Below are 27,989 nucleotides of genomic sequence, written 5' to 3'. Positions count from 1 at the left end.
AGTTTAACTTGATGGGTTGTTAGCTAACATATTTAAGCTTTAAATGTATTGTATGTTTGTCATATGCCTGAATAATGAATGGTCTGGGAATCAGAAGACAAAGATTCTAGTCCAGTCATACTATAATCTTGAGATTAAGTCATATAATCCTAAACATTCTAATATTATTCAGAAATTGTTTAGTCTGTAAAGATGCAATATAAAGACTCAATTTTTACAAATCTGCTGATTTTAGCTTTTACAAATTGAATATCATGTATTCAACCTATTTTTTTGTTTAACTTTTAAAAATAGCTAATAAATTTGTTGATTTGAAATTAAAATATACATACTTGAAAAGTTCCCTTTCATGCCAATCGCATGTACTGCCACTATTATTTTTGTCTGCGCCTAGAATTTTATACTTATGTAGTCATATATAACAAATCTTTTCTCTCATATTTTACACAAAAGGTAACTTGTCATACTTGTTTTGCACTTTCTATACCATGGTGGTATTTCTGTTACTTTTGGAGATGATTGTTGCATAGGCTGTTTGGAGTGGGGGTGGACTAGGGATTGAACTCAGGGACACTCAACCACTGAGCCACATCCCCAGCCCTATTTAATATTTTATTTAGAGACAGGGTCTCACTAAGTTGCCGCAGTCTCTGGCTGGGCACAAATCACGAGTCTCCACACAGCTTGTAGATTCAGACAGCAATTCTTTATTCCCGAACTCACACCGGCCGTCTACAAACACGTTCTGGGGGAATCCACGTTCTCTGCCCAAATCCACACTCTGCCCTAATCCACTACTCTGCCCAAATCCACTCCACATGGGCTTCTGTCTCCCAAAATATACTGTCTGACCCTAAGCACTCAAGAGGAACTCAGCAGCAGGATACGCCCTATTCTAAAGGGGGAACACCCTAATCTCCTATTATGCTAAACCGCCCTATTCTAAAGGGGGAACACCCTAAACACGGATCCTGCCCTGGTCCTTGAGCAAGGTCACCTTTCAGAAGTCCTTCCACTAGACAGCATGGGAGTAAGCTGGCAAGGAATTTGTCATACCTACTTGGCTGATGGCTCCCAGCACTAAGTTGCTTAGGGCTTCACTTTTGCTGAGGCTGGCTTTGAACCCGCCTTCCTCCTGTCTCAGCCTCCCAAGCCACTGGGATTACAAGCATGCACCATCATGCCTAGCTCATTCTTTTTTGATATACTAAATTTACCAGTATATATCATGACCAAGTTCGGTTTATTCCAGGAATGCAAGTTGATTTAACATTCAAAAGTATGATTTCTATGATGCATGATGTTAGATAAAAGGAGGAAAGTCATAAGCTCATATCAAGAGCTTCAAAAAAGCCATTTGATAAAATTCATTGTCTATTCATGGTAACATAAAAATAGAAGGAACTTTCTTAATGTCAGTAAAGGTTATGTGCAAAATTTATCCCATTCATCATATTTCTTAATGAAATACTAAAAGCCCATGATGGAAAACAAGACAAAGATTCTGGCTGCTACTTTTTATATTTTATATTATAGTGAGAGCAATAAAGCAAGTAAAACAAATGATAGAAAAGTAAAGAGGGGAAAAGTAAGTGTGTCCATAGTATTTTAAGTGGATATTATTTCTAAAGTTTGCGTCCTTATAATGCTTTATCCTCATATTTCAGTTTTAGGCCACATCTATTGATGTTCTAAACAAGACAAGGACTGAACTTTGTTTTCCTATTATCTGTTCCCCAAAAACATACAAATATACTTTTACCCTTTCCAACCAGTATATCATAGTTTTGGTTAGTCAACAACCTGGATTCTCTGGTATTTTACTAAATTTCTTCAAATTATTCAGAGTATAATATATTCTGACCTTATCACTATATTGAAAAGTTTTGCCTTGAGTCTTCTAATATACCTGAGACATTTGAGAGTAAACATTAGATACTTGTCTTTTTGTGTCTGGCTTATTTTGCTTATTAACTTGATATCTTGTAGTAACATACTTCCATTCTTCTTTTTGGCTTAGTAAATATTCCATTGTGTGTGTATATATACCATATATTCTTTATCCATTCATTTATTAATGGCCCCCATATCTTGGTATTATAATTATCCATAAATTTATTATCCCAGATGACAGCTTATTATTTTCTAGAAATCCTAGGGAAAGACAGAAAGATCAATTTACCTATATTCATGTAAGGAATTTTATTTACTATGTAAAGAGAGGACTATATGGCTCCCCTGAAGAAGGTTCTGGGCCCCATTAAGACTGTCCATTTTACAATTCTGGTTCCAGTTCTTCTCATACATTAAAAGAATTCCAAAGGCCTGTGATCACAGGCACTGAAGAGAGTCACAGACCTTCCTGCTCCAGTTAGATCCTTGGTAGTTGAGCTGTTTGGGAGCTGCTGAGGCTTGCTTCCTGGTTCTGGTAGAGGTACTGCTACAGATCCTGAAGCAACTGGTTTAGGTGTATAAGGTTGCTGTCTCTGTGAGGTAGAGGCAGGGGTGAGAGGCAGTTCCCTTTATATTCTATTACTGCCATCTTGACCTGATCCTGTTTGGGATCTGCAGCATTCTTGTGTATCCCCCATTCTGATCTTGGAATTGAGGCATCAGTACTTGAAACTGCTTTGGTATCAAGTCCTTTTCTGTGAGCCAGAAGTCAGCCATGCTCATAGCTCATTTGTTGGTGTCTCTCAGCTTCCCCTAGTCAATGAACTACTCAGCGAAGCCCCTCATCTTGTCCACACGCACCCAAGACACCTGGATTCATTCATTTGTGTGTCACTAGTCCTGTGAGCAGGTTTCACAAAAGGTGGATGTGGGACTCTGGCCAAGGCCCAGGCAGCAAAATACACGGCCATTGGAGATAGTGGCAACACAGCCAGCCACATTTTCCCCCTTCTTCCCAGATACCTCTTTCATATGCTGTCATTATTACCTTGAGACAGACACCCAGGAATGATATAGCTGGATCAAATAGTAGTTCAATTTTTTGAGGAGCCACCATATTGTTTTCCATAATGACTGTACTAATTTACATTCCCACCCATCATGTATAAGGGTCCCTTTTTCCCCACATCCTTGCCAACATTTATTTTTTTTTATAATAATCATCACAAGTGAGATGGAATCTCAATGTGGTTTTAATTTACATTTTCCTTGTGGATAAAGATAGCATTTTTTTCATATACTGACCATTTATTTGTATTTCTTTTGAGAAGTGTCTACGCAGATAATTAGCTCATTGACTGGATCACTTTTGTTTTATTTTTGTTTTAATTTTTTTTAGACATTGATTATTATGTCTTTACTTTATTCATTTATTTTTATGTGGTGCTGAGAATTGAACCCAGTGCCCCACACATATTAGGCAAATGCTCTACCACTGATCCAAAATCCCAGCCCACTTTTGTTTTGTTTTGCATTCTTTATGTATGTTTTACATTAATCCTCTATCAGATGAATAACTGGCAAAGATTTTCTCCCATTCTGTAGATTATTTCATCACTCTGGTGATTTTTTTTCCTTTGCTGTACAGAAGTTTTTTAATATGATGTAATACCATTTGTCAGTTCTTATTTTGTTCCCTTAGCCATTAGAGTCCTATACAGCAAATTGTTGCCTATGCCAATATCTTGAAGTGTTTTTGATTTTTTGAGAGTTTCAGAGTTTCAGATCTTACTTTAAGATATTAGTTCCATTTTGAGTTTTTTTTTTTGTACAGGATGAGAGATAAGAGTCTAGTTTTGGTCTTTTGTATGTGGATATCCAGTTTTCCTAACACCATTTGTTGAAGAGGCTATCTCTTTCTACAGTGTATGTTTGCATCTTTTTCAAGTATCAGTTGGCTATTATTGTATGAGTTTATTTCTAGGTCCTTGTTACTGTTTAGATATGAGGTGGCCCCTAAAAGCTCATGTGTGAGAAAATTCAAGAAAATTTATAGATGAAGTAATTGGGTTGTGAGAGCCTTAAGTTAATCAATGCATTAAGATGCTGATAGGGGTTAACTGGGTGGTTACTTGGGTGGGTAGGGTGTAGCTAGAGTAGGTGGATGTAATTATGGATCTGTTGAGGAATTTTGTATCCTCTTGGTTCAATTTTGGTGGGTTTTATGTGTACATAAATTTACCCATTCCTCTAGATTTTCTGTCTTTTTGATGTATTATTTTTAAAACAATCCCTAATGATCCTATGAATTTCATTAATATCTGTTTTAATACCCCTTTTCTGGGACAGGGAGTATAGCTTGGGGGATATAACTCAGTGGTAGAATGCTTCCCTAGCATGCATGAGTCCTTAGGTTCTGTTGCTAGAATGGCATAAAAAATGTGTGTGTGAGACATACACACACACACACACACACACACACACACACACACACATACACATACTCTCACCCACTCCCTCCCTCCCTCCCTCCCTCTCTCCCTCCCTCCCTCTCTCTCTGTCTTTCCCCCCTCCCTCCCTCCCTCCCTCCCTGTGTCTTCTTCCATTGATTAGTTTAACAAAGAATTTGTCAATTTTGTTGCTCCTTTTGAAGAACCATCTCTTTGTTTCATTTTGGTTTCTGTTTATTTATTTCTGTCCTGGTCTTTATTATTTCTTTCTATTGATTTTGGGTTTAGTTTGTTCCTGCTTTTCTAAGACCTTGAGATATATCATTAGGTTAGGTTATGTATTTGATATATCCACCCCCTATCTATCTATCTCTATCTCTCTCTCTCTCTCTCTGTAGTTGAATGAACTCCTTTTCATTCTGCTTTTGCTATGTAACTGCATATTCTAGGGTTGTATTGTTTTGATTTGTTCTGTTTCCTTAGACTACTAGGTTGAGCCCAGAGTCTTACACATGCCAGGCAAGCACTGAACTATGTCCCTATCCTTTTTAATTTTGAGACAAGTTCTCGGTAAGTTGACCAGTTTGGCCTCAAACTTGCCATCCTCCTGCCTGGGCCTCCCATCACCCCAGCTATGCTTCAAAGGGTTTTTTAATTTTCTTGCCTTCAGTGACCCACCGTTTGTTCAAAAGTGTTGTTAAATCTCCATGTGTTTCTATAATATCTCTTTTTTTTTTTTTTTAGTCTCATTCCATTATGATGTAATAAGCTGCAAGAAATTTATTAATTTTTTCAAATTTGTTAGGCCTTGCTTTATGGCCTAATATATGATCTGTTTTAGCTGTTGGATAAAGTATTTTGGAGGTGTCAATTAAGAATTTGATCGTTAGTGTAATTTAACTTTTTTTATTATTTTTTTGTTTGAATATCTGTTGGTGAGAGCAAGGTATTGAAGTCATCCACTATTGTTGTATTATTGTGCTGGACTTTGTCTGTCCCTCCTATGTCTCCCTTTATGTCCAGTGGTGTTTGTTTTATAAAACTCAATGCTCTGGCGTTCAGTGCACATATTTATAATTATTATGTCTTTTTAATGAATTGTTCCCTTTATCAGTGCATAGTGATCTTCTTTGATTCTTCTGATTTTTGCTTAAAGTCTGTTTTGTCAGATGTGAGTATTGCTCATCTTACTTCCTTTAGAATTCCATTTACTTAAAAATCATTTTTGTCCTTTCACTTTCTGTTTGTGTATGTCTTTGCCAGTAAGGTGAGTGTCTTGCAGGCAAGTTGTTGGGCCTTGGTTTTTAATCCAATCAGCCAGTCTACATCTTTTAATTATTGAATTTAAGATCACTTGCATTCGTGGTTATTGTTGAAAGGCATGAACTTGTTCCTTTTGTTTTATTGGGTTTTTTTTCCTCGTTGTTTTGAATATTTTGTTTGTATCTTCCTCTGTTTTTCATCTTAGATGTTTGAGAGTTTTCTCTATTTGTAATGTTTTATTCTTTCCTAATTCTCATTTGTTTATCTACACTACTACTAAGATTTATTCTTTCTCTGCTGTCATGATCATGTTTATCTTTCTTCCTCTTGTGAGTGTAGGTATATTCTGTAATGCTGATTTAATAGTCATGAATTCCCTTAATTTATGCTTATTATGGAAGATCTTTATTTTCATTCAATTCTGAAGGATAACTTTTCTGGTTATAACAAATCTAAGTTGGCAGTTATTTTCTTTTATGACTTAAAATACCTCATTCCATGCTCTCCTAGCCTTTAGAATTTTTGCAGAGAAATCTGTTATTCTAATGGGTTTGCCTTGAAATGTAACTTGGTACTCCTCTTTTATAGTTTTTAATATTTTTTCTTTGATCTGTGCTTTTGGCAGTTTATAACATTGTGCAAAAGTTCTTTCTGGTTGTATCTATTTAGAGTTCTAAATGCCCCCTGAACCTGAATGTCCATCTGTTTTCCAAGATTTTGGGAAATTTTCCATTGTTATTTCACAAGATTTTTTTTTTAACATTCATTTTTCAGTTGTAGGTGAACACAGTACCTTTTATTTTTATGTGATGCTGAGGATTGAACCCAGTGCCTCACTCATGCTAGGTGAGCGCTCTTCCTCTGAGCCACAACCCTCACAAAATGGGTTTTCCAGGTCTTCAGCCTTTATAGTTCTTCTCCCTGTCTATTCTAGTTATACATGTTTGGTCTTTTAGTAGTGTCCCAGAGACCTTGTATGTTCCCTTCATTCCCTCTTTTTTCTCTTTATTACTGTCTGAATGTGATAATTCTTCATCCTTGTCTTCAGGTTCTGGTATTCTTTCTTCATTTGATCTGGTCTGCTAGTGATACTTTCAACTGAGTTAATTTGACTTAATTTGTGCTTTCAATTTATTTGTTTGGTTCTTTTTCAAATTGTCTATTGTATTGACTTGCACATTCATATCTTGCATTGCCTTCCTTAGTTCATTCAGCTGTTTATTCATGTCCTCTCAGAATTCATTGAGCTCTTTTCCCCCAATACTGGAGATTGCACCAACAGTGCTGTTCCACTGGACTATATCCTCAGCCCTTTTTATTTATTTATTTTTTAATTCAAAGCAGGGTCTTGCTAAGTTGCCAGTGTTGGCCTTGAAATCACAATCTTCCTGCCTCACCCTTCCAAGTCACTGGTATTATAGGCATGTGCCACCATGCCCAATAAGCTTTTTAAAAATCATTCTTTTTGAGTTCTTTGTCCACTTTGCTGTTATTAGAATTAGTTACTAGAGTATAACTTTACGAGGGGTCATGTTACCTTACTTTTTCATATTTTTCTTTTGTTTCTGTGTTGAGATTTTTCCTTTCTGTTGGAATGGATGTCTCTTCCACTTTTATACGAGGACCTTCTTATTAGTAGCCTTCTCTGGACAATGTGCCCTGGGATACCAGTTGGTTTTACAGTTTTGCGTCTAATTCCAGTTTGACTTAATAGGTTAGTTTCCCTGTAGCTTTCTTGGCTATGATTTGTGGGTTTTGACCCAATGTGTACTGTTAACAGAGCCTCAGATAACCTGCTTTCTCTTGTAGGTCTCTCAAGACTGTGATCCCTCTAGTAGTTCAGGCAGGTGCGGTGGAGACAGCAGAATGATTGGGGTGGGCCCCTTGGTTATTCCTTCAGTCTTGTCAGCAATGTGTGGTCTGGTAGGATATGGGGATGAGTTATGCTGAAGGCTCCCTGTAGATTCATTGTCCACAACCATTGTGTTATTCCTCTCTGCTCTTGATATGGGGGTGAATGATCAGGAGTGGGACTTCAAGCTCCCTGCCATACCTACTTGGAGCTGGATTAATCGCTGGTGTCTTCTCCCCCTGCCTTTTTTTTTTAATAAGTTGAAGGATCCATCAAGGTTCAAGCAAGACTAGGTTATGGCAGGAGTAAGGTGCAGTTTCTCTGAGCGGAGCTGGAAGTGTGGCTCAACTGCAGAGCACCCACCCAACATGCTAAAAGTACCACATTTAATCCCTAGCACTTCATGGAAAAAAGAAAGTAACAGTGACAACAGCAACAAAATAGAGAAATAAAGTAAAAACCAAATTAAAAACAACTATGGTTGTTTTTTCTTGCACCAACAGCAAGAAACAAAAGGGGCAAAAATACTATCAAATAAACTAAAAAGTTAATTAAGTACAGTTAATTTAAAAAAAAGAAAAAAGAAGAAAAACTAAAAGTTTAAAGCGAAAAGAGGAAAGCAGGGTAAATATAGATAAGTGGAAAAAATAAAAGACAAAAATTAAATTTTTAAAGAGAAGAGAGGGCTGGGGTTGTAGCTCAGTGGTGGAACTACCACACATGAGGCACTAGTGTTCGATTCTTAGTACCACATAAGAAATAAGTGGGTGAAATGAAGGTGTTGTGTCCATCTACAACTTAAAAAGAAAAAAAAAGAGAGAAGCTAGGTATGCTGTGCATGCTTGTAGTCTCAGCAACTTGGTGGGGATAATGCAGGAGGATCACAAGTTCAAGGCCAACCTGGACAGCTTAGAACCTGTCCAAAATTAAAAGGACTGAAGATATAGCCCAGTAGTAAAGCACCTCTGGGTTGAATCTTCAGTTCCAGACACAGAGAAAGAGAAAATATATATACACAAAGGAAAAATAGTGGTTAAAACATTAATAACTTCCTCCCTGTTGGTATGCACAGATTGTGCAGGTAAGAGCGGATTACCTGCAGCCTATGCAAGAACTTCAGTCTGAGAATTTTTGTCTCCTCCTTTCCTTTTTGGTGCCAGGCTTTCAGTGTGAATGGTTTCTGACAGGAGCCAGTTGGAATATCTCTCAGCTACCCTACATACTAAAATAAACTAAGGTGAAACTCAGACCTCCCCAGGAAAGATTTACTCTGGAATTACTTGTGTTGCACACTCCAAGAATGGGGCAGATGCCAAGGTTATAGAATGTCAATGGAGCATGGAGTGAAATTTGTCTGGCATAGGTTTCCTCTGGTGCCTTTTGCATTGTGCACTCCAAGGGCAGTGCTGACAGGTTCTGTATTATGTCAAATGACTCTGGCGCTTTTTGTGTTGCACTCTTTTGAATGGGGAGAGTCTATGGAGATCTTGTTCTCTGTGCTGGGGGAGTTGACAGTGGACTCAGTGTAGTCCACTGCCCTTAACTCTGGTGTTCCTGAGACCTGGCTCCCTAGCTCCCAAACAAAATCAAGTTCCCTAGATTCCTACAGCTGGCTTCCCAAAGTGCTAGTTTTAAAGGGGAAATATCTTGTTCTCATGTGTTTCCTCTGTCCTTTAAGCATAGCAGTCCAATTTTTCACTGCATAGAATTCTCAAAACAGTTTATATCAGAGGCTCTGACCCTGGACCAAACTGACACTTAGGGCATCTCCCCACTGAGCTACTGTAGTAATATTGACATGGGACCTAAAGACGGAAAAATGGAAGAGGCTTTGACTAAGCAGTATGCTCAGATAAGACCTTCTCAAGATGGCTACCTATTACAGCACCAGGAGGATATGCTATGAAGTGTAGAGAACTTCCAGAGCCAGTTTGCTGTGCAGATCCCAAGGGCATTGACTGTATTTCTACCAGGTGACTATTCCTGAGTATGGTGCTCACTGGGCCTCTGCCTCATTCACCCATCCTCCCACTTCCCATCCTGGGTGCTTTGTTTTACCTGTTCAACCATCCGAAGTCTCTGGGTTGTTCCAAGTCTCTGTCTACTATTGAACTTCACCATTCTCCCACCGTCACCCGTCACACCTTTATTTGCATCTGCTCTTCAGTTATTTCATTCTGTCTCATGGGGAAGTGGGCAAGTTCTAGGTGCCTTCAGGATCTCCAGGGTGTCATCTTCAGTCACTTGGGGGGGGTGGATATTCATTGTAACAGTCTTTGTTATAGCAAGAAATTGGAAACAGTCAAGGAGTTTCTTGACTTCTCTAGGAACTAAAGGGAAAGACTTTTAGTCATACTTTTTTTTGCAACACATAATTTTGTACACTTTTTTTTGTTTGTTTGTTTGGTGTATGTGTGGTGCTGGAGATTGAACCCAGGGCCTTGTGCATGGAAGACAAGCACTCTACCAATTGAGCTATATCCCCAGCCCTGCAACACATAAATTTGAATACTCAAAATAAATTGAATAACTTGGGGGTTTGTTGAGCCTCATGCAACTCTTGTGTTCCATAGTGTTGGTAATAAACTATTTTATGAAGATTATATGGGGCTGGGGTTGTGGCTCAGTGGTAGAGTGCTCGCCTAGCATGCATGAGGCACTGGGTTCAATCCTCAGCACCACATAAAATGTAAAATAAAGATATTGCGTCCACCTAAAACTTAAGAATAAATATATTTTTTAAAAAAAGATTATATATAGCATACCTACAAACACTTTTCATTTGATTAGTCGATATTTTTTTAAATTTTAGTTGTTTGAGTTTTTATCTTTTCTAAATTTCTTTCAGCAGAAAGCAGTGGTAGAAGACCATCTACAGAAGATACTCAGGATGTAGATTCCAAAGCAGCTTTACTACCGGTTTGTAGATTTCTATGAAACAAATACATGTAAATGAATACATATTTATTAAAGAAAAGTTAATTGGTAGTGCTGTTCTATATGAAATTATGAAAATTTCAAGAAAAATTTACCTTTGAAAACTTACATCAATGTTTAGTGGCAGTTATAGAGAAAATTTCTTTTGTAGTATATAGTCAGGAAAAATTTTTGCAGAAGAAAGAAGGGCTGGACCTTTTTGTTTGAGTTAAAAAAATTAATTTCATGAGCTTATTCCTAGCCATTTGATTTTGCAAATCCCCTTTAAAGTAAGACATCTGACATCCAAAACAAATAAATAGCTTAGGAGAAATAAAAATTTCTTTTATAGTCAGATATGAAGAAAGCAGTGTTAATATAAAATATTAACTTGATAGATTGTGTTGCTAAAAATCATGTTATTAAACAAATTTACATCAATGGAAAGGAGTTGGCCGATGGATTTTCACAGTAACAGATCCTCCTTTTTGGAGAAATACATGCTGAACCTAAACTGCATGCTATTGTAACAAAGTTCCCTTGAAGATGACCTCACAATGCCAAATTAGAAATTTATATTAACAGTATTAGACACCTAATAACAATAGTAGTGTTTTGGGTTGTAGATAATAAAATAACCACATCTAAAGTGGTTAAAAGGCATAAAGGAACATATTTCAAGACAGGAGGAAAGGAAAAAAGATACTATGATAAAAGACTGCCAAATTTGAAAAGAATCTAGAAATTAAGAATTAAAATGGGTGTGGTGGCACACCCTATAATCCCAGCAGCTTCTGTTCCTGGGGCAAGAAAATCACAAGTTCAAAGCCAGCCTCGGCAACTTAGCAAGGCCCTGTCTCAAAATAAAACATAAAAAGGTCTGGAGATTTGGCTTAGTAGTTAATAAGCACCACTGACACAAATAATAAATTAAATACTCAATAGGGGTTAGATAACAGATGAGGTTATCCAAAGAGATTACTAAACTGCATCAGAATACATCAGAAAGCAAAATGGATAAGTGGAAAATACGTTAAATGTGAAGATACATGGGAAGTTATCTATTTGACTCAGAGTAGACAAAATTTGAAGAACTATAAATGACTTAGAATATGTAAAAATTCAAATTCAGGATCCAAACTAGAGAAATAAAAATATTTATACCTAGAAACATCACCAAATCTGCTCGATAAAAACCATTATATATACAAAGAAGGCTAAGATAAAATGCCTATATATCATTAGCAATTGTTTTTGAATTTCATTGTTTGCATGATTTTAATTTTTCTGTTTGTACTTTGATATTCTTTTGTCAAGGGGCACATTATTTTTAGAAACATAGAAACAAATGTATATTTTGTTACAGTAAGATTGTCATCAAACAATTTGTAGAACTAGAAAGACTATGCTGTGGGAAATAAGACTCCTGAAATTCTTTATTCCACCTTATGGTAGTTATATACATTTATAGTCTTATAAGTTCAGTTATATGACACAAGGACTTCATATTGAATTTTTAACCCCTCATTCTTGAAACATACTTATAAGAAACAAAAGTGTTAAGCAGTTATGTTTCATCTAGAAATTTTTGGTTTTTGAGTTTTTGTTTCTGTTTGTTTTTAACTACAGGATTGGTTACAAGATAGACCATCAAACAGAGAAATGTAAGTAATCCTTTTTCAGCTCCTTGCATTATCTCTTTAATGCTCCTTTATTTATAGGTGATGATTATTCTAGCATCTCATATCTTTATATAGATGAGATTGGGAAACATATAGTTATACTTTATAATTACGTTATAAATCTTCCAAATAGTGAAACAATTTTGATTTGATTTTTTTTTTAATACTGAGGATTGGACCCAGGGCCTCCTCATACATGCTATGCAAGTGCACTACCATCCATGATTTTATACTTAGTCTTGTTTCCAACTTGTTCTTGAATAAATTTGTTGAAGTTCAGTACTTAAGTTTTATATGTGATTAACTTCTCTGTCCATCATTCTAATCAAACTTTGCAGTTTCTTTTGGAAAATACTTTGATGATTAGAGCAGTAATACACAGTTTACATTAGAGAATCTGTATATAGGAAGATTCACTAAAAAGCTTATAGGTAATCCAGAATCAAAAGGTGGGAACAAAAGGAATCCTGACAGATAACTGTCCTTGGAAAGTGAAATTTTTTACTACAGATAAAACTTAAGGATAAAAAAGAATCAAAGATAACTTCTGTGTGCCTAATTAGGAAGTAGTATTTTAGGTTTTCTAAGCAAATTTTTAAAGTCTTGTTTTGACACTAATTTGATCCTGGAAGCATGGAGAGTTAACTCTCTGATACAGACCACTTGAGAAGGGAAGCCAATTTGAAGAAATTATACATTCCAGTAAGAATCTGAAATGGTTGTGAATATATAGAGAAGAAAATAAACCATGTGCTACATAGGTAAGCAGCTCTTCAAAATGTTTGAGTAGCCTAGCTGAGTGGAATTTAGAAGACCTACCTTCATTCAGACCTCTTCAGGGACTGTTATCTTTTATAATCAAAGACACAGGATATAAATACAGAATAGGTGACTGAAAGTTGATCTGAATTCTGGTGTCTTAATAAGGAAATGCTCTCTAACACAGTTGACCCAGAGAAGTATCCAAAAGGTTGGAGTTTGACTTTTGTAGTGCTGAGAAAAAGAGTGGTTATTAGCAGCAGGCAAAGGGATAATGCTTGTGTCAAAATAATTCCTATAAGTGACTAGTTATATGCTATTAAGGTAAAAATCAACCTTTAAGGTTGGATGGAATATGAAAACTGGAAAGAGAGGCTGCCATAAGCCCTTAACTCCCGAGATCCTTTTGGATCTTTTCCTTTCAGTCCTGAGCAAGGCTGCATAGCTGTATATATGGGTAGAGCAAAGCCTGGAACCCATTTTTCTGTTCTCATTCCACTCTTCTTTCAACTATATGTGGGTCTCTTATTTTGCATTGGAATTCTTGAAATTAAAAGAACTTCCACTTAGGGATGGGGTTGTGGCTCTGTGGCAAAATGCCTGCCTCACACATGTGAGGCACTGGGTTCCATCCTCAGCACCACATAAAAATAAATAAAGATATGGTGTCCATCTATAATTAAAATATATTTTTTAAAAAAAAAGAACTTCCACTTGTTGCAAATTGGAAAGGGGTATATACCCCCAAAGATAAACTTAAAATAACCCTTTTTACTCTAAACTTTTTAAATTTGGATTCATCAGGACTTAGTGCTGCGGAAAGGCATATATATCCAAAAAATGTACATAAGCCTAAAGTACTTTGGAAAGATATTCTAACAGGACAATGGAAAGGTTCTGACCCAGTGATTGTCTGGAGTCGGGGTTCTGTTTGTGTTTTTCCACAGGGAGAACAGCAGCCGATTTGGATTTTTTTCCTTTTTTATTTAATTTTTTTTTTTTAAATATTTTGAAGATTGTACAAAAAATTGACATTTGAAATTGAATTCTGCAGAATGACATCTATTACTGGTCTCTTGAGTTCCTTTCCCATCAGTACTATTGAAGTATTTTTAGAATCCTGGAAAGTCATTTCAAGACATTGTTATCACAGTGTAATGAATCTCCCACAAAAACAGAAGTCATGAAATATTTTACTTTGTTAATATCTTACTTTCAGTTTGACACTAAACTAGGAATGATGTTTATATAGGAATAAACTGAAGATACAGTTTATCAATAAACTAACTCACAATAAGAAAGGGGTAGGAAGAATAGTAGTACTTTGGATTAGACAACAGGGAATGAAGGGAAGGAATGAGAACAGGAAAGATAGAATGAATTGGCCATTACTATTCTATGTGAATATATGATTGCACAACAATGTAATTCTACATCATGTACAACCAGAAGAATGAGAAAAGTTATACTCCACATATGTACAAAATATGTCAGAATACATTCTACTATCATGTATAACTAATAACAAGTAAAAAATATATTTTAAAAACAAGTAATCAATAAAATAGTAGATGCATATGGATATATACATATCTTTGTATGAATTAATAGTTGACTAAGGGAAAATGGCAAATATTCAAATGAATGTGAATCCAAATGTCAGAATACTCGTGATAGTCCTGTAAAATAGAAAAATTGAATAGTAGCCAGAACTAAAATGTGACACAGCTTTATATTATGCTTTTTATTGTTTTTTTTTTTTTTAGGCCATCTGAGGAAGGAACATTAAATGGTGAGTCTATGTGGTAAATTTAATATGAAAAATTGAAAGTCATATTTGACCTATTAAAGTCATTTGTGACCCTATTACCCTAAGCAAGAGATTTTAGACATCCAAGTTCAAAAAAGCCAAGGTAGCTAGAAAATTTTTTCCAGGAGTTTCTCATTAATACAGATGTTTTGCATACAAACCAATGAACAATGATCTGTTTTCTGTCACTACCACCGTTTTATCCCTATTGCTCAGACTGTTTCTTCTCTACTGTTCATTGTTCTAGTAAATTCTTTTAAGTCAGATATGTGAAACTTGAGGAAGTTATAATTTACTGCTTTGACTTTGCACTTCTAATTGTGTGCTATTGCATTTACCTCTTAGTATTTCTAGAATCCATCCTCCACTTTATATCCTACTGTGTCTTCAGTTTAGACTATCATTTTTAGTATAAATATACATTAAGAATAATTCAATAAACCCTCAGGGAATTCTCATAAAAAAAATATACCCATGTAATCAACACCCAAAAAAAACAGAATATTGTCAATATCCCAGCTCTTTTCTGGCTTCTTATTACACCCCTGTATTAACACAGTGAAGTCATGTTTTGTGTGTGCGTGTGTGTGTGTGTGCACGCTGTGTGTGTGTGTGTGTGTGTGTGTATGGAATCATACAATATGTAATATTTATGTATGTCTGGCTTCTAGTTATTTTTATGAAATTTACAATGTAGGGGTGTATTGTGGTAATTTGTACATTCTTGGTAATTCATGTATTTCCTTATGTGAGTATATTAAATTTAGCCATTCTAATATTTGATGAGCATTTTAGTAGCTCCCAGTATATGGCTTTTCTGATTTCTGTCATTATGAGCATTTTTGTTCATATTGTTTGGTAAACATAAGTACTGCTTTCTATTGGTTACATGCCTAGGGGTGGAATTGCTGGGTTGTAGGGTATGTACTATGTTCATATTTAGTAGTTACTGCCAAATAGGGGTTTTCAAGATGGTTATACCATTTTCGGCTCCCTGCTTTTAGTTTTACTTCTAGCCTGTGTTCTACCACCAAAATGTTTTTTCTAAAAGATCACATTTTGTCATTCTTCTGCTCCATATTTTTCCCGCTGTCAGTCAATAAAATCTATTTGCTTTCTAGTGTGGCATATTAGGCTCTTAACAAGTTGATATTCCTTGCTTCTGTAGCTTCACCTCCTTCAGGTATGCTTATACTCTTGCTCATTAATTTGTAATCTTGGCTGCATATTCAAATCACTTGTAGAGAATCAATCATGATGACACATACTTACAGAATTAGAAATAATTTGGACTAAGGTCTCTGTATCCACTGAGGAATTTAAAACACTTATAGTCATTGTGATGAATATAAATTAGTTCAGTTCATATTAAATCATTTCCCAATGTAGTGTTCAGTTTAATACTTTCATACCTTTGCATCTTCTTGTTCCATTTAAAAGTGAAAACTTCAGAAAATTTAGAGATGAGAGTGTCTCTCTGGAGAAACGTATTTCACATTCCTAAAGTTCATCTTCTCATGACGGACTTGCTAAAATGGTTACATGGTTACATACCTCAAACCCCAAAAGTCACAAATAAAAAACTCTTTTTTGAGTGGGAAGTATTGGAAGAGTACAGTTTGTGGCAAGAGAATGTGAAGCATCACGCACTTCTTCCCTTTCAGGTGTCTGGTGTATAGTAACCATCTAATCTGGCATAATGGGGAAATAAGGCACATAATGGTCGTATTTCTTATTTTTTTCTATTTTTATGAGGAGAGGTTACATAAAGGATATGTAGGGTATTATATGAAAATGTCTGAACAAAAAATAATGTTGCACTAGTACTTTTAAAAATAGTCTCATTTGTGTATTTGCATTTTAGGTCTTGCTTCTCCATTTAAGCCTGTCATGGATACAAATTATTATTATTCAGGTTAGTAATATAAAAGACAAAATTTAGTAATATTGTGAACTTTTAGAGATTTCATTATTTCTCTTATTTTTATGCAGCTGTGGAAAGAAATAACTTGATGAGATTATCCCAGAGCATTCCATTCACACCTGTGCCTCCAAGAGGTAAATCTCAAAAATAAGGAGATGAAAGGGAAAGTAAATTTTTCACTGATTTTTTAGTTATAGCATAGAATATGGGTGGGGACAAAAAGAAAAAGGATCACTAAGAAATGTCAATTTCATATAAATTCTTAATTAGTCTACTACATAAGAGAGGTGTACTTAAGTAGAAAAAAACATTAGAAGTTTTTAATTTCTCTATTACTGGCATACCCTCAAAGAAAGGTGTACTGTAATTCAGGAAAGTTCTTGATCCACTGCCTAATAACAAAAGCATGGATAAATTTATATCACAGGATCTGTGGAACAGATAGCTCTAACTTCCTCCTAAAATTTAACTCCGAGATGTTTAGAATTTCAGTTGCTTTCTCTAAGTTTATCTTTAAAATGTTCATTATTTCAAAAATGTTTTGTCTTTATACATGAATTCAGAGATATTAAGGAAGAATATTGATTTCCTGTCATTCATCATACTAAACTTCTAAAAAACTATACTTCTTTCATTTTATCTTCTATTTATTCCTTATTTACCCAAAGAAACCTGCAAATTTTTATTCTACTTTGTCATTTTTAAGGACTCATAATTTGATTTTAAACTCTGTCCATTCACGTTGCAGGTGAGCCTGTCACGGTGTACCGATTGGAAGAGAGTTCACCCAACATATTAAATAACAGCATGTCTTCTTGGTCACAACTAGGCCTCTGTGCCAAAATAGAGTTTTTAAGTAAAGAGGAGATGGGAGGAGGTTTACGAAGAGCTGTTAAAGTTCAGTGTACCTGGTCAGAACATGATATCCTCAAATCAGGGCATCTTTATATTATTAAATCTTTTCTTCCTGAGGTGGTTAACACATGGTCAAGTATTTATAAAGAGGATACAGTTCTGCATCTCTGTCTCAGAGTAAGTATCAGTGAATATATAACTGTGTAATGTAAGAACTTTGTTTTTTCACTTCTAGAGTGAATAAACAAAATCCATTTTTAGTTTAAATATTAATCAAGGGGTTTCCCTTCTTCTATAGGAAATTCAACAACAGAGAGCAGCACAGAAACTCACATTTGCCTTCAATCAAATGAAACCCAAATCCATACCATATTCTCCAAGGTAAACCTTTACATTTTTCTATGATATTTTTCTGTAATATTTTAGAATTATGTGGCTAGCAGTTTCTTGACCTTCATTATTAATATTAAATAATTTATTCATGATCCAGATCAATTAGAATTTTCTTAACCAAACTGCTAGTAATATCTATAACTGTTTTTCGTAAGGTTCCTTGAAGTTTTCCTGCTGTATTGCCATTCAGCAGGACAGTGGTTTGCTGTGGAAGAATGTATGACTGGAGAATTTAGAAAATACAACAATAATAATGGCGATGAGATTATTCCAACTAATATGTTAGAAGAGATCATGCTAGCCTTTAGCCACTGGACTTATGAATATACCAGAGGGGAATTGCTGGTACTTGATTTACAAGGTAAGTTTATTAAAATATTGCTAAGGTGAAACTGTGTAATAGGTTCTTACCTATTTATGTGTTATTGAATCTGCTAATTTAAAATCTTAGATTGATAGAAGCTATAAAATAAGTCAATCAGCAGTAGAATATGGCCATCAGGGCTTTGAATAATGAAATTTGGCTATCTTAATTGTTGTAAAGGTAAAACATTTTGATAAGCATATGCAGCCTTTAGTATTTCATCAGCTGAATTTCTCAGTTTCCCAAGTGGTCTCTCCACATGGCTAAGTAGCTTGGGCTTTCTCACATAGCATGGTAGTTTCAGGTATTTGGACTTTTTACACGGCAATTGTTTTCTGTTAGGGAGAAAGTAGAAATACTTAGGGCTAAGCCCACATCCCTTGCTTCACATTTTCCTGGTCAAGGCAAGTCTTTTGTTGTTGTTGTCATTGTTGTTTTTATTACTGGGGATTGAACCCAGAAGTATTTTACCACTGAGCTACATCTCCAGCCCTTTTTATTTCTTATTTTGAGGCAGAGTCTCACTAAGTTGCTTAGGTACTTGCTAAGTTGCTAAAGCTGGTTTTGAGCTTGGAGATTCTCCTGCCTCCGCCTCCCAAGTCACTGAGATTACAGGCAGGCACCACCAAGCCCAGCACTCAAGGCAGGTTATAAGGGCAGCTAGGATTTAGGGGAAGGAAAATATATTCCAGCACTTGGTGGGTGGTAGAACAGTGTATAAACAGGGTATGAAAAATTCCTCGCTGGGGTTGTAGATCAGTGGTAGAGCACTTGCCTTGCACGTATGAGGCCCTGGGTCCAATCCTCAGCACCACATAAAAATAAATAAATAAAAATAAAGATATTTTGTCCATCTACAACTAAAAAAAATTTTGAAAAAATTCTTTACAACCATTTTAGAAGATAACTCTGTACATGTGAAAGAAGAAAAAGAAATTGTAGCTGTGAGAAAACAGCTTTGCTTGAAGTCATGTCTCTTCCGCTTTACAACAGTGTCAAAGGAAAGTTAAATAGGCAATTAGCATCCCTCTGCTTGGATAATATTTTCATATATAATTTTTATTCATAAAGAACAGCCTTAATTTCAAATGTAAACTCAGATCATATATGTTTATCATTCAGTAACTCTTTTCATGATACAGATACCAATGTAAAAATTTATTTAAGGGGCTGGGGTTATGCCTCACAAATGTGAGGCACTGGATTCAGTCCTCAGCACCACAAAAAAAAAATAAATAAAATAAAGGCATTGTGTCCATCCTCAACTAAAGATATATTTTTTAAAAAAGTAAATAAATTAGTAAAAGTGTTGTGTCCATTTACAACTAAAAATATTTTTTTTAATTTATTTAAAAGCAAACAGTTGATATTGATTCAGCTCAGTGAAAATTTGTGTAAATATAACTTTTTCAGTAGTTCATCATTTTATGTACATTACTAACTTGGTGTGTGTATATAGTAAAAACTTGCTCTTTTATGTTCTTAGTTAGGTCAACTATATTCTTATAATATTCTAATAAGATTCTTCAGTATGTATCTCTTAATTTTCTTCAAGTTGCAAGTAAATGAGACCAAACAAAATTTCCTGCTTTATTTTTATTTAATTAAAAGGGTGGTAATTATTTTCAGTGAGCAAAGTACAATTGAATTGATCCTCAAACAATATGAATTTTAACTACACAGATCTACTTAAGTATGGATTTCTTTTTTGCAGGTTTGTGATAATTTTAAAAAATTCACAGATGAACCATATAGTGTAGAGTTACCAAAAAAATAAGAAAATGTTAGGTATGTCATGAATGTATAAAATATCTGTAGGGAATAGTCTATTTTATTATTTTACTACCATAAAATATATTCAAATTTATGATAAAGAGCTAGAATTTATCAGTAGTTATGCATACAGGGTGCACATGGTGCCATTGCAGTCAAGAGAAATGTAAACAAATGTAAAGAAGTTGTCAGCCTGGGGATATAGCTCAGTGGTAGTGTTTATCTACCTAGCTGCACAAGGCCTTAGGTTCTATCCCCAGTACCAAAAAAATAAAAATTTTTTAAGAAGGTAAGAAATTTTTAATAAATGTAAAGACATGATATTAAGTCATAACTGCATAAAATTAACTACAACACATATTGTATTACTATAAAAATTTTATAGTCACTTTCTCTTGCTAGTTCAGATGTTCCAAGCATCCATTTAAAATGCTGTGAGACCTAGTGTGACAACATATACCTATAATCCCAGCTACTCAGGAAGCTGATTAAGGAGGATTGCAAGTTCAAGACCAGCCTGGGCAACTTAGTGAGACTATGTCTCAAAATAAGAAAATAAATAAAAGGGCTGGGAGTATAGCTTAGTGATAGAGCACTTGCCTACTGTGCTTGAGGCTCTTGGTTCAAGCCCCAGCACCACCACCCAATAGATAGATAGATAGATAGAGTACTGCAGTTCATCTTAGAAATTGTAATCTCTTGACATTCTCCCATATTCTTCACTGTGTAATACATAATATATGTTAATCAGCTATGTTATCAGTAAGCCTTCCAGTCAACAGCAGGTTATTAATTAAAGTATTGGGAGAGTCAGAAGTTATACACAGAAGCTGAGTGCATTGGCATGAGCCTGTAATCCCAGCAATTCAGGAGGCTAAGGCAGGAGGATTGCAAATTTGAGGACAGCCTCAGCAATTTAGCAAGGGTGTAAGTAACTTAATGAAATTGTGTCTCAAAAAGGACTAGGGATGTAACTCAGTTATAAAATGCCCCAGGGTTCAGTCATCAATACCCCGAAAAAGAAAAAATATATATATATACATACACACACACACACACAGAGTTTGATTGGTAGTGAGTGGCAGGCCTTGACCCTTGCCTCTAACTTCATCACTGCCAACACTAAGCCTGGTATCATGGATAACAGAGGGAGCCATGTTGCAGGCAGCCTCACATCAGTGGTACCCACCAGCCGAGACAAAAACAGACAAGAATCTCGTCACAGGAAAAGTTTTGGGAGCAGTTAAATAAAGGTTCAGTGTAAGAAATTGATACAGTTTTATTAACAGGAATAACATCAAGGAAGATACATTTATATACCAGACTACCATAAAGAAAAACCTAAGGAAGTACCTTTACAGTGTAAGAGTGAAGGCTGTGGAGTTTAATGTTTTTAAAGGAGAAAAGGATAAAGAAGCAATAGATGTGACGGTCCTTGGTGGAGTTCCAGTTCAAGGCTGGAAAATATATACAGTAGACCATAACCATTCAGTCATAGTCCTTTGTGCATTTACCAGCAGAATTACCAAAATAGTGGGAAAAGAATGAGGGATATGAGAGCATTTCTGAAGGCCAGTTCCAACAATGCTGGTCCTTCTGCAGGTGAAGATTCCCACTTTATTACATGCAGAGACCCTATGCGTCGACCACAGTATTCCAATTCTGTACAGGGAGAAGTGATGGAGGGTGCTGACAACCAGGGTAGAAGGTAGACCCATGAGACAGAATGTGTATCAGGGTTATAGACCACGATTCAGCAGGGATTTCTCTCCAAAGACATACTAGAAAGGACGGCAATAAAGAGGATAAGGAAAATCAAGGAGATGAGACCCAAGGTTAGTAGCCATCTCAGCATCAGTACTGCTTCCATTTTGGTTACCCACACAGACACCCAAAAAATCTTAAATCACAAGATGGCAAAGAGACAGCTCACCCGTCAGATGAGATTTTGCTTCCTTCAAGACTGAGCAGGACAGGGTTTATTAAATGTCTGCTTACCATCTCAACCATCACCTCAACACAAAGAAATGAATATGAAATTCCAGTAATAAGATAAACAAAAAGATTGGAGCTGAATACCATAAGTGCTTGCCTTTTGCCCAGATAACTAAAACTATCTGCATTATCTGTGCAGTGTGGGGCTTTTCTTATTTTTACCAAAAGATTTCTCTTTTTGGTAATAAGAAATATGTTTTTGTTTGATCTAGTTTTTCTCAATACACTTTTAAAGGTTTTTAAAACTTGCTCATATCTGGTCAAGATTTTTAGGAACCTCATTTTTAACTTATAGTGAAAGTTTGCAACAATTTTTTTTTTTAAGTTAACAAACAGCAAGCACTTGTTAATAAATGCCGCAGTCTCTGGCTGGGCACAAATCACGAGTCTCCACACAGCTTGTAGATTCAAACAGCAATTCTTTATTCCCGAACTCACACCGGCCGTCTACAAACACGCTCTGGGGGAATCCAAGTTCTCTGTCCAAATCCACTCCGCATGGGCTTCTGTCTCCCAAAATATACTGTCTGACCCTAAGCACTCAAGAGGAACTCAGCAGCAGGATACGCCCTATTCTAAAGGGGGAACACCCTAAACACGGATCCTGCCCTGGTCCTTGAGCAAGGTCACCTTTCAGAAGTCCTTCCACTAGACAGCATGGGAGTAAGCTGGCAAGGAATAAAGACCTGGAAAAACTTTTGAAAATGTTATGTGCAAATATTTGACTGCACAGGAAATCAGTACCCCAATGCTTACATCATTCAAAGGTGATCTATAATTGTGATTTTCTTTATATAATTAATGTGTTCATAAAGCCTTTTTTTTTTTGATGGACATAATACCTTTATTTTTATGTGGTGCAGAGGATCGTACCCAGTGCTTCACATACGCCAGGCAAGCACTCTGCCACTGAGCCCCAACCCCATTAAGCCATTTTTGAAGGAATATTTTAGATGATTCCTATATAATTTAACATTAAAAATATAAACAACAAAGTGTTCCCATCCTTAATGTTTCTTTACTTCCATAAAGACACACACAAATGAAAATACCCCCTCCTTAATTTTTTATCATTTTGTTGTGTTGTGATGGTTTTTCCAAAACTGCGATCATGAGATATATATTTTTTTCACTTGTTTTTACCACCTAACAATATACCATGGACATATTTTAGGTTGTTATTTATTAAATCTAAGTTATTTCTTTTAATAGTTTTGTGATAGTCTGTATAGCATTTACATCCTTTATTGACACTATAAACAGTGCTGCTGCAAACATACACGTGTATTGCTTGCTACTTTTATTTCCATAAAGTAGGTTCCTAAATGGGCTTAGTAAAAAGAGAAAAGCAGTTTTTAAAAGTACCTCCATAGAAAGCTGAATTTATAATCAGCATTGTATTCAAATGCCCATTTCTTTATAGCCTCTCCAGTGTTGAATATTCCTTAACTTTGCCAATCTCTTGGGTGGAAGAGTATTGCATTTTAATTCTGATGTTTTTTTCTTTTGTGGATAAATCATTTAATTAGGTTTCATTCTAATAGGTTAAATTTGCTGATTATTCAAAATGTCAGTAGGTGGTATTTATATATGAATATATGAGAGACTAGAAAGATTTAACCATGCTTTTAATAACTCTGGAGGGGGCTGGAGCTAAAGATGTTCATAATCTTACTTTTTTATGTTCTGAATATCTTTGTAATTTTATTACATATTAACATGTGATTTTTTTTCTTAAATCAAAAATGTTTCTTTTAAAAGTCCTATGGATTTATGCTTCTTTATGTACCAAATTGTCCTTTGCTAATAACTAAGGTGGATCAAGGGCAGACTGTATAGACCTTTCACATAAGGCCCTGTTGAATCAGAAACTGGATACCAATAGGAGCTTACATGCCTACTTTCTCACTTTGACATTTAACTCTCATTCACATCACAGGATCTATGTCTGTTCCTAATGGGATGCTGAGGTTATAAATCAAGTTATGAAATATTAAGAGAGAAGAACTTATGCTCCTTTGAATAATTTTAACATTGTAATGATGGATGATGTGGTAAAATAACCTCTAGACTTTTATTATGCAAACGTCAATGTTAATATCAATTATGTGATAAAAATTTTTGTCTTTTTTACATATACATGAAGGTGTGGGTGAAAATTTGACTGACCCATCTGTGATAAAAGCAGAAGAAAAGAGGTAATAAGTTTTAACAATTTCATTAAGGCATATTTTCAGATTCTGCATTTCTGTTTGCATAAATTTTCTTTTTTTTTTTTAATCAATTTCACAGATCCTGTGATATGGTTTTTGGCCCAGCGAATCTAGGAGAAGATGCAATTAAAAACTTTAGAGCAAAACATCACTGTAATTCTTGCTGTAGAAAGCTTAAACTTCCAGGTAAAAAAAAATGTCTTAATATAGTACATAAATTGTTAGCCAAGGTAGTTACTACAATAGTAATAACCAATAGTAATAACTACTTGGCTAAGGTTAGGTAGCCAACTAATTTGGCCAAGTTAAGGCTAAGGCTAGAGGTACAAATATTTGATTTAATGGTCTCTAATTTTGTCAACCTCAGCAGCAACCCAATCCAGTTCCCTTCTTTTGTAGATAGTATAATTAGTTGAGATTACTTATGATTACACCCATTGGTTAATAACACAATCAAAACTGAGCTATAATTGCATATCTCTCTACTATTCTTGGTATAGTACAGCTACATATTAGTTTGTATTCCCTAAGGCCATACTACATAGTCTTGAAGTAAAATTTAATTAAAAAAAAAATACATGTAGTCATGAACATGTATTTGGGTCATTTAATGTAGACTATTTTTCAGATTAAAATAACAGTTCATATTTTGAGTATCAGTTCTTTTTTATATTCATGTAAAGGTACAAGAGTGTAAGCATGACCATGCTTGATTTAAATTATAAATTTGATATTACTGCATAAAGGTTTCTAATTCTATTCTCATCTGTCATAACTCCTTAATCTGTTTTGTCCCATTATCCCAAATGTGGAACACTTATAAAAACATGGATATAGTATATATAATATGATATAGATTATAGTAAGAATATTTTAATGATTATAATGTGATTATATTTCTGACGTATTTAAATACAATATTTCCAACTTATTTTAATACACCTGTGTCAATTTCATTGAAATGTTCACAGAATTGAAAGCTTAGAACTTGATGATTTAAGAGTTAAGTGATTTCATCCTGTCTCATGGCTATAAATGCATTTTACATACTGACTGTACCAAGTTTATCTAAAGACTTAACTACTTTCTTGTGCTCCTGTTTCTGATATCCTAAAGTATTTTTATAGTAACATATCTATTCCAGAGCTCTTGAATTTTCATCTCCCACCCCTACACACAAGTCTCCACTTCTACATTTCACTAATGCTTGACCCAGCTAGCTGCTCAACCTCTAAATTAAAACTATCCAGTGTCTTTTCCCTCACTTTTCATGACCAATCCATCAAGTTCTATATATTCTTATTCTGAAATCTCCCCTAAAATTCATCATTTCTTTTTCATCTTAATTGGCACCATCTTGTTTCTTGGATGGCTGCCATTAGCCCTAACTTCACATGTCTATTAGAATATTTATTTAAAACAAATCAGATTATAGTTCTCCCGTGAGACTGCTTAAAACCTTCCAGTAGATTTATTTTAATCTGTGCTATACATCATAGTTTACATTCCCTAAATCAAGGGTTGGTGAACTTTTATAAAGGACAGGTAAGTGTTTTCTACTTTGTGGCCATGTGGTCTGTGTCTCAGCTACCTATATCAAGTCTTAATTCTTTCTTAGTCTTTATAGTTAACCTTCATCTTCCTAGAACATTCCTTTTAGAATTTTAATTTACTTCTCAATATTCAGGTCTGTACTCAGAGAGTCTCTTCCTCTGGCTTTTCTGCCCAGCCCTGTCTGAAAGAATCACCTTATACCGTCTCTCATCTGGCCCTTATCATACTTCATCATATTCTCTTCAAAGCACTTGTTACTGCTTCTAATTGTATTATTTTTCAATTTGCTTGTTTTCTATCACCCACTACAATACAGGCTCCATGAACAAGGACCTTGTCTGCCTTTTCGTTTGTATATTCCCAAATTTATATGAATGGCTGCTGATTAATAATGATCAGTGTGTAATAATTGTGTTTGTTCAATGAATGACTTCATTTTTATGTATATAAATTTTGTGATCATTAAATACATAACTGCAGAAAATAAGGTCTGATGTTTAGAGGAAAATTTATTAAAATGTTCTTAATTCTCCATTTCTAAGAAATACTGACTTTTTTTTTTTTTTTTTTTTTTGTGTGTGTGTGTGTGTGTGTGTTGTTGTTGTTGTTCGGGTTGGTGAATGTAGATCTGAAGAGGAATGACTATACACCTGATAAGATTATATTTCCTCAGGAAGAACCTTCAGATTTGAATCTTCAGCCTGGAAATTCCACCAAAGAATCAGAATCAACTAATTCTGTTCGTTTGATGTTATAATATTACTGAATCATTGGTTTTGCCTACACTTCCCTCAATGTTACTATGTCAGTTTCCTTCAGGAGGAAATTGTTAATATAGAAAAGGTGTGTGCAAATTGAATTTGTTGACCCCAGCACAGTTTAAAGGTCAATATTGTTTTGACCTAATTAGTCAATTAGAAACTCCCTATAGGATTCAGTGGACAGCTGAAGAAATTTTAAAGGTAATGGAAAATTAGTATTTAAAAATTTTGAAGGGCTCTTAAGCAGAGGGTGTCATTTTACTTAGTTCTGATGAGGGTAATGATTCCCTCTTACGTGGTGCAATACCATTAACCAAAGTTAGGTGTCTGTGCACATTTTATTGGCAGCTGGTTTATTGCCATTCAGTAGAGAAATGAAAAAAACACTTAGCCTTTGGTTAAATGGCAGTCAGAAGTCTTCCTCGGTGTGTTCAGTGATGTCACTAACTCTCTACTAGATGCTTGTTGGACATGAAAAAGGTGACTTCTAATTCTAGGTTCATGGAAATATAAAAAGCCTCAGCTGAAGACCATTTTCTAAGAAAGACTTTATTTATGAATCAGGGTTAGGCTCCTTATTTAAAGATAGAGCCAGTTTTTTGTTAAAGCCCAATTGTGCAAAAGTATTAGTTTTTTTGTTTGTTTGTTTTGTTTTGTTTTGTTTTGTTTTTTAACATTGTCTTATCAAGCCACTGTTAAGCAGAAGAAAGCCATGGTAAAAGGAGATATTTAACTCGATCTTCAAGGGAATGAGAAAAGTTACTTTTTCCTATCTGTGTCTGTAGTGGAAGTTACATACTTCCCCAAAGATGTTATTGACCAGAATATCAAATCAGAATGCAAAAGTGAGCTCTTGCTTTTATTTAAAATTATGTGGGAACATCTGAACATGAATTTTGTTTGTGGTACTTATTTAAGAGATTAAATGAATTGGATCATCATTATGTGATGTCGGGAGATTGCAATGCAACTATGCCAATAAAATGTAATTTAACTGCCCCAGATATTTTTGAATATTCAGCAACAACAAGAAAAGCTTTTCATCTAAAGTTTTACGCTTTGATTTTTTTTTTCCTTTTTTTTTTCCTTGTTGTTTGTTTCCTAGGTACTAGTTTTAATTATTATTTGGAAGGGAGCAATGTAAAGCTTATTTGTATTCAGTAGTGTATCTCATAGATACAGACAAGGCAAGCAGAGATAAGCTGTTTAAATAGTGTTTAATATTGATGGGGGGGAGAAAGAAAAAGTGTATTACTTAAAAGATATTATACTATATACATTTTGTATATCATTAAATCTTTAAAAGAAATTAAATAAATTTATTCTTGTTTACAGATGTTTAGTGAGTTTAATCATTCTTAAAAAATATTTGACATTTTCAGGATATCAGTTTATTTTCAGAGTATCAGCTTTTCTAAATGAACCATTTTTATACACCTATGCTTTCTGATGTCCTATTTGTATGATGTTTAAATGATAATTGTTTCCTGTGCTGTTTTTTTTTTCCTTAAGTTTCTTGCTGATCAGAAAAG

At 34.9% G+C, this 27,989-nt stretch overlaps 1 protein-coding gene and 2 pseudogenes across 3 annotated transcripts in view; 2 read left to right on the top strand and 1 right to left on the bottom strand.

Annotated features, from left to right (window-relative positions):
* Positions 1-27,791, top strand: part of Trpm7 (transient receptor potential cation channel subfamily M member 7) — a 103,200-nt gene extending 75,409 nt beyond the window's left edge. For 2 of the 3 annotated variants that reach the window (XM_076850776.2, XM_076850774.2), the window contains 11 exons: positions 10,307-10,377; positions 12,004-12,038; positions 14,582-14,607; positions 16,490-16,540; positions 16,618-16,683; positions 17,298-17,581; positions 17,703-17,785; positions 17,953-18,158; positions 24,076-24,127; positions 24,222-24,328; positions 26,323-27,791. In XM_076850776.2, coding sequence (XP_076706891.1) covers positions 10,307-10,377; positions 12,004-12,038; positions 14,582-14,607; positions 16,490-16,540; positions 16,618-16,683; positions 17,298-17,581; positions 17,703-17,785; positions 17,953-18,158; positions 24,076-24,127; positions 24,222-24,328; positions 26,323-26,453 — 1,112 coding nt within the window. In that variant the 3' untranslated portion in view covers positions 26,454-27,791. The remainder of the gene's footprint in view (positions 1-10,306; positions 10,378-12,003; positions 12,039-14,581; positions 14,608-16,489; positions 16,541-16,617; positions 16,684-17,297; positions 17,582-17,702; positions 17,786-17,952; positions 18,159-24,075; positions 24,128-24,221; positions 24,329-26,322) is intronic. The other variant, XM_076850775.2, reaches the window with a different exon arrangement.
* On the bottom strand, positions 2,372-2,925 carry LOC143393488 (large ribosomal subunit protein bL17m pseudogene; annotated as a pseudogene).
* Positions 20,942-22,156, top strand: LOC143394051 (B box-binding protein pseudogene; annotated as a pseudogene).
* Positions 27,792-27,989: the final 198 nt, after the last annotated feature.

This window comes from Callospermophilus lateralis, chromosome 3, assembly GCF_048772815.1.
Source record: "Callospermophilus lateralis isolate mCalLat2 chromosome 3, mCalLat2.hap1, whole genome shotgun sequence".
Classification (NCBI taxonomy): Eukaryota; Metazoa; Chordata; class Mammalia; order Rodentia; family Sciuridae; genus Callospermophilus; species Callospermophilus lateralis.
This window is presented reverse-complemented; position numbering and strand designations above follow the sequence as displayed.